This window comes from Arachis ipaensis, chromosome B10 (assembly GCF_059453495.1).
Source record: "Arachis ipaensis isolate K30076 ecotype BB chromosome B10, ASM5945349v1, whole genome shotgun sequence".
Lineage (NCBI taxonomy): Eukaryota > Viridiplantae > Streptophyta > Magnoliopsida > Fabales > Fabaceae > Arachis > Arachis ipaensis.
The window spans coordinates 149,761,190-149,772,012 of NC_142435.1; the positions used below are offsets into that span (position 1 = coordinate 149,761,190).

The following is a 10,823-nucleotide window of genomic DNA, read 5'->3' on the forward strand; positions in this document are numbered from 1 at the left end:
GTATATAAATAGAGGATATGGAGAACTAGTCATGAATTGAAGAAAACATGCAACATCTATAGGAAAAGACAAAATTAAGATTTTGAGAGAGTGATTAATAAAATCAAAGCTGGAAAAAACTGTTATATATATATAAAGGTAGAGAGACTAGAGAGTAACCTGTCCCATAAGTAATTTAGGTTGTGAATTTATTGCATAGGATTGGCTCAACCAACTCTCCTAACACTTTTCTCTTACTGTCACAGATACTCACATGCAAGCTAAGATGCAACAACCTCTCTCTCTTTATTTATGACACAATTATTGCCCCATAAAACCCCACTTGTGTTGTGTGTTATAGACCTGCAAGGCAGTAAAAATACATAGAGTTTCTGAATCAAATCAGTAACCTGCAGTGCAGTGCAGTGAACATTGTTATTATTGAGAATGGCAGAGGTTTATACTGTGAAAGTTGAGGAAGGAAGAGAAGCAAGTAATGGAAAGCCCTCAGTAGGAGCTGTGTATAGATGCATATATGCCAAAGATTCTCTCTTGCAAGTACCTCCTCAGTTACATTCACCTTGGGACTTCTTCAGGTCACTTTCTTCTTTTATACCATTCTTTTTTTTCATTAGTTTTTAGGAATTATAAAAAATACACAAGTTTTTTATTTATGGTACAAAAAAAAAAAAAATTGTATTTGTGTTATTGTCTTTTAAAAAAATATCGAAAATATCGAGTTTTTACGTCTCTTGTTTTTTCCATGTTTCTTTCTTAAAGAAAATATCCAAATATGTCTTAATAACACTCTTTAAATTTAGAATACAATATCTTAATACTTTAAAACTTAAACATTTTATTTTTCTACACTATATATTCTACTTTTAGATTATGTTATTAGTATATTTGTTAGTGAAGACTTATTTTAACATAGAATTATGGAAATGAATATAATTTATCATGCATCCTTGCATAATAAGCTTTTCCATTTGTAGCTTTGAACAAAATAATGCTTTTTTTTTATTAAAAGGGTGATTAATTGTTTCAAAATGAGCTTGTTCTGTATTAGTATTCAGTTTTAGATCATTTGTAATTGCACAATGTAATTATCACACTGACCAAATCACAATCCATATAATAGCCGCATATGCTAATGTTACTTAACATGTGTTACTGGCTTTAATTAACTAGTCTGTATCAATGCACACGTTAGTTTTATATATCCTTAATTTCTTGATTTTAATACATCAATTTATCAATTAAATGCTATTTCATTCTAATAATGATTCTCTAATCTATCCAGATTAAACAATGGTTGCCAAATAAATAATGAATTTGTTTTGATTGAAAACAAGATTAACATAACAAGTATAGCAGTTTATTTGAAGAAGATTCATGGAACAAACAGTATAATGGTAATATTTGGTTTTAGAACTTTCCTTAGCAGTTTTTAATGTTTCCTTTTGGCAGGGACTCTGTTAAGAGGAATCCCAACTGTCGAATGCTCGGCCGGCGTCAGAAAACAGAATCCAAGGTACTATAAGTCTATGAATTTGTGTAATTTATGTAATCGATTTCACCTAATAAAAAAAAGGTTTAATTACTCTGCTGGTCCCTATAGTTTCGCAAAATTTTCAATTAGGTCCTTATACTTTTTTTTCTTTTAATTGAGTCCTTGCACCAAATTTTTTTTTAAATTGGGTCCCTACACTTTTTTTTCCTTTTATTTAAGTCTCTGTATCAATTTCTTTTTAGTTGGGTCCCTATAAAATTAAGCCAATTACTACTAAGAGGGACTTAATTGAAAAAAAAATTTGGTGCAGGGACCCAATTAAAAAGAAAAAAAGTATAGGGACCTAATTGAAAATTTCACGAAACTATAGAGACCAACAGAGTAATTAAACCTAAAAAAAATTCTGTTATTTTTGTTAACCCTTAGAATATACTGAGAAAATTGAGGTGAATTATTAGGAGGCAGGTCCCTATGCATGGCTGACATATCAAGAGGTTTATGATGCTTCTATCCAAATGGGTTCTGCCATGAGAAGCCTAGGGGTTAATCCTGTGAGTATGCAACATTTTATTGCTCTTATAATGTGCTTGATATTTTGTATTGTAAATCATTAAATGTGAATTAATAATCTAACTATTTTTTTGATTTTTTTTTTTTTCACTCTAAGGGTGATCGTTGTGGCATTTATGGATCCAATTGCCCTGAATGGATTATTGCAATGGAGGTATAGGACTTTGTAAATTGTAATATTATTCACATTTTATCAAAGAGAAATTAGAATATACAATTATATATTTAGAGATAAAAGAGTGTTATGTATAATATACCTTGTTGATTATTCCAACAAGATATATAACTTGATTCAATTTTATTTTCACCCTGTTTTGTAGGCTTGCAATAGCCATGCAGTAACATATGTTCCATTATATGATACCCTCGGTATGATTTTTCCTTCCTTAGAATTATAGAATATGTATCAATTTGTGTAACATAGTTGATTAGTTTCTCTTACATATAACATGGAATTATAATGCCTAACAGGTCCTAATGCAGTGGAGTTTATCATAAATCATGCCGAAGTTTCAATAGCATTTGTACAAGAAAATAAGATTCCATCTGTAAGTTTTTTTTTTTTTTTTTTCCCTAGCTAGCACAATAATTTATTTGGAGTAGAAACTTAGAATAATGTCAATTTTGATTTCATGTTTGTGCAGATTTTGTCTTGTCTTGAAAGGTGCTGTTCAAATCTCAAAAGTAGGTTGAACATATTTCTATATTAAACCTTAATGATTCCTAGCTAGTTAGATTATTAAGTGTTTGAGAAAAGGACAAATAGGTCCTTGACCTTTTGTCCCGCGGACATTTTTGTCCCTGACCATTGAAAAATACTTTTAAGTCGCTGACCTTCACAAAACTTGGACGGATCAATCCCTTCGTTCAAATGCCTCCTTCAGGGACTAATCCGTCCAAATGTCTCCGTTAGGGACTGATCCGTCCAAGTTTTGTGAAAGTCAGGCACTTAAAAGTATTTTTCAATGATCAGCAACGAAAATGTCCGCGGAGCAAAAGGTTAGGGACCTATTTGTCCTTTTCTCTAAGTGTTTTTCCTCATTCAGTTGGTGAATTAATATAATAATGGTGTAGCTATTGTGAGCTTTGGAAGTGTTTCAAGCACACAAAAGAAGGAAGCTGAGAAATTCGGAACATGTTGCTTGACATGGGGAGAGTTTCTACACTTGGTATAGAAACATGCTTTATAATCACATTGAGTATTCTTTCATAATTTTTTGCAATAACTTAATCTACTATTTTTTGTCTTTGTCTATCAGGGAAGTTTGGACTGTGATCTACCATCAAAAAAGAAGACTGATATTTGCACAATAATGTACACAAGTGGAACAACTGGAGATCCCAAAGGTGTTGTCATCAAGAATGAAGCTTTCATGGCTGAAGTCTTGTCTATTGACCAAATAATTTCACTAACAGACAGAGTGGTATGCTATAAGAATTTTTATTCTTACTTCATTAGCATCTTAATCTTCTTCTGTTACAAAAAGTTATTACCTCTTAGGATATACTCAAATTGTAGCATAAATATGAGTCAATCTGTTGTACAATTCAAAATAAGTCACTCAAATATTCGAGTTATTTTGTATTACACATCAGATCGACTCGATTTTGACCGAATATAAGTCACCAGACAAGGTTGAGTTTCTCATATTTATGACAATAACAACAACAACAACAACAACAAAGCCTTGTCCCACTAAGTGGGGTCGGCTACATGAATCAAACGACGCCATTGTACTCTGTCATGTATCATGTTTCTCATATTTATGACAATTAAAGAAAATTGTGATATTGGAATATTTGTAGGCAACAGAGGAGGATGTGTACTTCTCCTTTCTTCCTCTTGCACATGTATATGACCAGATAATGGAAACTTATTGCATCCACAAGAACTCTTCAATAGGATTTTGGCAAGGGGTGAGAAAGACTTCCATATTAACTTCATGAAATTTAATTTGGTTTAATTTAATATAGTTTCCATCTTATGTTATATACTTTTTAATGCATAGTTTTGAATTTTTCAAACTAAATATTGCAGGATGTTAGGTTTCTGTTGGAAGATATTCAGACACTAAAACCAACCATATTCTGTGGTGTCCCTAGAGTTTTTGACCGTATTTATGCTGGTAATTAATTCTCTTCTTCTGTGATATTATCATATATGAAAATAATGCTCCAAGTATTTTTTATTTTTTTTTTCATTCTAAGCTCCTCTTTCCTTTTTTATTTTGCAATTGAAGGTATAAACAACAAGGTTTCCTCTGGAGGAGCACTGCAAAGTGCATTGTTTCATTATGCATATAACTAGTATGTTTTATCACTAATTAATCTCTATGACAGTTTTAACTACCTATTCATATGTAAACTAATCTTGACTCTAACAACAGCAAGTTGAGAAATCTAGAGAAGGGTCTTCCACAACACAAAGCAGCACCTTTGTTTGATAAGCTTGTGTTTGATAAGGTATGCTTTAAACTTAATCAATACTTTACTAGCAAGATAGAAAACTCATGAAAGATTGAATTAAAAAGCTAATACATTATTGGTTTGAATAATTGGTAGACAAAACAAGCATTAGGTGGACGAGTTCGAATCTTGTTATCAGGAGCTGCTCCTTTGCCTAGACATGTTGAGGAGTTTATGAGGGTCACTAGTGGATCTACATTATCACAAGGATATGGTATCAACTTTGATATTTAATCTTTCAGTGTCTTTGAATAGAGATGAAATTGTTGATGATTGTGTATTCATTTTGATATGACAGGTCTTACTGAAAGCTGTGCTGGGTGTTTCACAGCAATAGGTGATGTGTATTCAATGACAGGAACTGTTGGAATCCCCATGACAACCATTGAAGCAAGGCTTGAATCAGTGCCTGAGATGGGATATGATGCACTTTCCGGTGTGCCACGTGGAGAAATTTGCCTCAGAGGTGTTAGCTTGTTCTCTGGTTATCACAAGCGTCAAGATCTTACTCATGAGGTTATGGTTGATGGTTGGTTTCATACAGGTAAATGTTAACTATGTAGAATATTAAAACCTGTTACATTGCCTCTAAATGCAAGAAATTCTTAGTTGCTCTCAGAGTTGACTAAAGTGACTAACTAGTGACTTGTCATTTAATTAATAAATCAGTGCAAGAGTTATAACTAATAACTCAAACTCTAAATGCAATATTAAAGGCTTGATTTGGAAATCATTGCAGGTGACATTGGAGAGTGGCAACCAAATGGAGCAATGAAAATCATTGATAGAAAAAAGAACATCTTTAAGTTATCTCAAGGAGAATATATTGCTGTGGAGAGCATAGAGAACAAGTATCTGCAATGCCCTCTTATAACTTCGGTGTGTTTCTATATAAACTCACAGAATCAACACTTAATTGCATATATATAATATGGCATTGTAATTCTTCTCAATTACTAAACGGAGTAAGGGTCGGTTTGGTTCGGGTTTATGGTAAAATTAGAATCGAACCGATCAAAATATAATTGGTTCGGTTTGGTTCGGATTTGTATTTTTTTGTACATGTACTCGAACCAAACCAAACTGATTAAGAACAGATTGGTTCGGTTCGGGTAATTGGGTACTCGATAACTTTGAAATTCATAAAAACAAACCAAATTTTTGTCTTAAAAATTCAACAAGTACAATAAACATGTAACATCAATAGAAATAATCCAAACATGTTAAACACCAAATACAAAACATATTAATAATGAATAATCATTGTCTAAACATCGGGTTCGTGGGTTGGTTCGGGTTCCGCACCCCCAAAACCGATACCCGAACCCACTAACAAAAGCCATCGGTTTGGTTCGGATTGGACCCGATTACCCGTTGGTTTCAGAACCAATTTAATTGGTTCGGTTCGGGTTCGGACGGGTAATCGGGTACCCGCTACCCGTGCTCACCCCTAACTAAACTTATGTTGTTAAATATGGATTACAAATTTCCTTCCGGATGCAGATTTGGGTGTATGGAAATAGTTTTGAGTCATTCTTGGTGGCTGTGGTGGTTCCTGAAAGAAAGGCCCTTGAGGATTGGGCACTTGAGCATAATTTGACTGCAGATTATAAATCTTTATGTGATAATCTGAAGGCAAGAAAATACATATTGGATAACCTCAACAGCACTGCTCAGAAACACCAAGTATGTATATGAAATTCTCCATCTTAATCCTATGCTGCTGATATATGACAATAGATAGTATATTATTTCTAGAAAAAAAATAACTTTCTGTTAATAAATTTAGACAATATTAATTTTTCATATCCATAATATTCCTATTTTTTCCCCTATCATATCTCCTACTAAGCAGGACAAAGTGCAAAACTTTGTAATTGTTGTATTATACTCCTATTATTAAAGAGGGGAGAGAATAATGAAAAAGATAATACAAAAATACATTTGTCCACTAATCCATATACATAATTAATCACTTTCATAATTCGTGTTAAGTATTTATAACAATATATATAATCTATTTTGTTCATACTAATTAAATCTTTGACTTTAACTCTCTCAGCTTAGAGGATTTGAGCTGCTAAAGGCTGTTCATTTGGAACCAATTCCCTTTGACATGGAGAGAGATTTAATAACCCCAACATTCAAGTTGAAGAGACCACAGTTGCTCAAGTATTATAAGGTTTGTCTTCAAGCCGTGATCAATATTTCATAACTCTGTTTCACTTCAAACCTTACAAGTTTTTAGTGGTTTGCTTGTTTTTTTGTTTATTTATTTAACTCCTTCATATACTGATATGATTTAGAATTTAAACAAGCCTATAAATGTAAATTGGTTTTAGCTTCCTTATATCTGGATTCAAGGGCTATCTATGAATTACAATGAGATGTTTGAGTGCCTTAATTTGATAAACTAATGTTACTATACAAACATGCGCAGAACCATATTGAGGAACTATACAAGGAAGCAAAGGGAACAAAGGCGTGAACCATATAACAAGAGGGTACCCTGTAGTCCTACATTATGCTCTGATAGTAATTTTTACCAGTTGTGTTAGAAGCCATTTGGTTTCTTGTAAATATATGTTTATGAATGAACACTTTGCAAGTGATAAACAAAATTTAGTTGTCGTTCCTTGTTATGAAGTGATTAAGTGTCTGTAATTCTGTATGCTACATTCCACGTGTGTAATTTGTCAATATTAATTAATAAAATTATTTTGAAAATTCCAAAAAGCTATAAATTCCCTTCCCTTGAAAAATCAGTTTCTTTTACTTTACTTTATTTTTTCATAAACTGATAAACACTTAAACTCCTAGAGAGTATGTACATAGGGGTGAGCACGGATCGGTTTGGTTCGAGTTCATGGTAAAATTAGAATTGAACCGATCAAAATATAATTGGTTCGATTTGGATCGAATTTGTGTTTTTTTGTATATGTATCTGAACCAAACCAAACTAATAAAGAACGGATTTGTTCGGTTCCGGTAATTAATTATCCGATAACTTTGAAATTCATAAAAAAAAATCAAATTTTTATCTTAAAAATTCAACAAATATAATAAACATGTAATATCAATAGAAATAATCCAAACATTTAAACACCAAATACATTAAAAACTAAACCCATTAAAATCCAAACATATTAATAATGAATAATCTGTCTAATGAAAAAGTCATATATATATTTTTTATTTTTTTATTTAATTAATATATGATCGGGTTCGCGGGTTGATTCGGATTCCGCACTCCCAGAATCGATACCCACTCCCAGAATCGATACCCGAACCAATCACTAACAAAGATCATCGGTTTGGTTTGAGTTGAACCCAATTATTCATTGGTTTCAAAACCAATTTAATTGATTCGGTTCGGATTCGGATGGATAATTGGTTACCCGCTACCTGTGCTCACCCCTATATTTATGTTTGATTAAGAGGTAAAAGTACGATGCATATTTTTATAAATAAACTTTATTTATGGGTCAAGAAATTATCGAAAAAATTGTCCATCCCATTTTTATTAGTCAACCAAACACATCCCTAATGTTATCTTCACACTACAAACTAAGGATGATGTTAATAGCACCACAAGAACACTTAGCAAAGAGAGAGAGATACAGAATCTGAAAATGTTGCAGCTATGTCACATTTTGAGTCTTCATGTTCAGTGTCAATTCACCTTCTATGTAGCAATATTGCATTCTTTTTCAAGGAATAAAATGTTGCTGAATCAAGAAAGATGAACGATATTTGAATACGCGAATTCACTCATCATTTATACGCATCCAAACTACAAGGACATGCAAAAGCAAAAGTCATAAACAATGGCAAGGAATTCTAATCTCTAGATACGTTAACAAACATTAACAACAACAAAATTCAACTTGCTTCTCACTCATGACACATTAAACAAGACCAAATTTGCTGCTACACATACATTATGTTTGTACCTATAGAATGTAGAGCACGAGCGTCCAGATAGGATACACCAACAGAAGGATTATTCCTAACGTATTGGATATGCCGTGAGGTTTGGTGAAGGAGTTTCTGAAACCACCGGAAGCGCGAATATGTTCTTGCAGCAAGTAACATGCAATGGCAAGGCATATTATCACCCCTACTGCATTGTTTCTAACGGTGCTTGCAAACAGACTTGGAGCTACCACAACGAGCAGAATCAAAGCAGCAGGAAGTTCCAACCATTCTGCAATATCAACCGTTACAAGTTAGTTACTTAGTTACTACTACTTTCTAATTGCCATGGCATGGAAAATATTTCATAGATCTTAATTTCTCTTCTGATAGCGAATGAGCAAGCAAGCAAGTAAAAGAATACCGACAAAATCTACAGGGAAAAGAAAATAAATACTGTAGCATACAACTTAATCAGCATTTAGGCCGCTTTTGTTTTCGAGAACATGACAGGACAAAACAGGACAAAACACTAATGGACAGAGACAGAAAATTTTATGTTCTTGTATTTTGTTTGGTGATAAATTAGAACAAATTATGAAAATCCAATTTATTCTCATTTTTTTCATCCAAAAAATTTGAAATAAAAAATATAATAATAAAAAATATAATTATAAAAAATTAACAAAAATAATGAAAGAAAAAATAAAAAATAAGTTGTATCCCTTGTAAGTGTTTCTGTGTCCTTCATGTCAGGATGGACACAAAATACACTAATTAAGTATCTTTGGCCACATTGTTTCTGTCATGTCTCCTCTGCCAAACATGATTTTGTGTCTCACTCTGTCTCTGTGTCTTGTTTAGAGACATCAGATTTTTCCTAGCTATAAGAAAAATTGAAGCATATATGTAGATACCAGGGAAGCGCCTTGGAAAGAAAAGTCGCAATACAACTGCAATTAAAGCAATCCATTTCCCAACATCACCCCTGCAATGGAAAAAAGGAGGAGGTATCAAGAGCTGCTCTGAGTAGTGCAGAGCCAAGAAAAATCAGAGAGAAACGAATGGATCTAGTAAAATGCATTGAAGCTGTAATGAATCGAATTACACGTGATTACAGTGAGAGTGGTTATTTATACCTGAGCTAACAGAATTCATAACAGAAAAGGTGCCAGCTCAGCACAGATTCTAACTTATTCTAACTACTTTCATCTACTAACAACTCTCACTAGCTGAAGAAAGGGTGAGGTACCTGAAGAAGCCGAAAATCCATGAAGGCAAGCTGAAGAAAATGTATGGAATGAGAAGTGATGTAAGAATGTTGGTCTTCCAGTTTGTACGATCCAAAATCAGCAAATAGCTGCAGATGAGTGATTAGCGATTAGATAATTAGGTTAGAGATATGGAACGATCGAAGAGGGAATAGTAAGAGATACATACATAGCAGCGATGGAAGCAACGGATTCAAGCACAGTGACTCCGGCGCCGGACACAGCAGCTAGTTTAACGGCGTTTTTGGCGAGTTTATTAGCAGCAAAAGCAAGGTCCCTCAGATCTGAACCGATTAATTCAGCTGCTTCATCTTCGAATTCCCTCCTCATTGCTAAGTAGCTCTTCTTGTTGCGCTTCCACATTTCCTATGCCTTCTTGGTGTGAGATACAGAAAACAGAAAGCTGATTTTGCACTGCGCTGACACGTGTGAAACTCTCGGAATAGGAACTGCCACGTGGAGTTCAACCATTGGATCGTCATCGTCATCACATAAATGCGGTGCCGCTTCGATAAGAATTGCGACAAGTGAGAACAACGTTCAACGTTCTTCTATATGGATTATGGATATGCACGTGAATATATCACACAACAAAATTTTTCTTTTTTCATTACACACTACTCACTCAGAGCTGCATCACACGACAATTTTTTTTTTTTCAGGAGATTGGACAACTCCAATTTTAAATATTTTAATAAATTGAACAATTCTTAATGCTAAATACATAATACACCTATATATTTTTCACATTTTTACCACATTTTTTTTCAATTACAATTTTTAAAATTTAAATTCTAGACCTTTGAAGTGGAAAGAGAAAGATATGTCATATAAACTAAGGCTAGTTGGCATCACACGACAAATTTAAGTTATCATCTCAATCGTTTTATTTTTTTTTTTCTCAAGTTTGGTAAAAGATATCAATAATGCAAAGGTCCAATTGACCAAGTTTTATAAACTGTTGGTCTGATCCATTTATGTATTGGGCTAACTGGCTACATTACGAATTATTTTAGCTAACATATCTAGATATATATTTTTTGGATTAGCTTCAATTCTAATTAATAAAAATATCTTGAAAAAATAAAAAGGACAAAATTTAGGCTCAA

At 33.1% G+C, this 10,823-nt stretch overlaps 2 protein-coding genes across 3 annotated transcripts; one reads left to right on the forward strand and one right to left on the reverse strand.

Moving 5' to 3' along the window:
- The first annotated feature begins 318 nt into the window (after window positions 1-318).
- On the forward strand, window positions 319-7,264 carry LOC107620748 (putative CoA ligase CCL6). Its single transcript, XM_016322873.3, has 19 exons — window positions 319-575; window positions 1,450-1,513; window positions 1,951-2,043; window positions 2,160-2,216; window positions 2,383-2,431; window positions 2,534-2,610; window positions 2,707-2,746; window positions 3,137-3,231; window positions 3,322-3,486; window positions 3,869-3,979; window positions 4,101-4,188; window positions 4,303-4,369; window positions 4,450-4,525; window positions 4,625-4,742; window positions 4,827-5,072; window positions 5,268-5,407; window positions 6,032-6,214; window positions 6,591-6,710; window positions 6,969-7,264. The coding sequence occupies exons 1-19, from the start codon at window positions 427-429 to the stop codon at window positions 7,014-7,016; spliced, it is 1,986 nt and encodes a 661-aa protein (XP_016178359.1). The 5' UTR covers window positions 319-426; the 3' UTR covers window positions 7,017-7,264.
- Window positions 7,265-8,253: 989 nt separating this feature from the next.
- LOC107620763 (cold-regulated 413 plasma membrane protein 1) lies at window positions 8,254-10,267 on the reverse strand. 2 transcript variants are annotated; one of them, XM_016322889.3, is made up of 5 exons: window positions 9,884-10,267; window positions 9,696-9,803; window positions 9,361-9,431; window positions 8,482-8,735; window positions 8,254-8,321 (listed from the first exon to the last, which is right to left on the reverse strand). In XM_016322889.3, the coding sequence occupies exons 1-4, from the start codon at window positions 10,075-10,077 to the stop codon at window positions 8,482-8,484; spliced, it is 627 nt and encodes a 208-aa protein (XP_016178375.1). In that variant the 5' UTR covers window positions 10,078-10,267; the 3' UTR covers window positions 8,254-8,321. The 2 variants fall into 2 exon arrangements, with proteins under 2 accessions (XP_016178375.1, XP_020968458.1); XM_021112799.2 differs by having other exon boundaries at window positions 8,254-8,735.
- Between the last annotated feature and the right edge of the window lie 556 nt (window positions 10,268-10,823).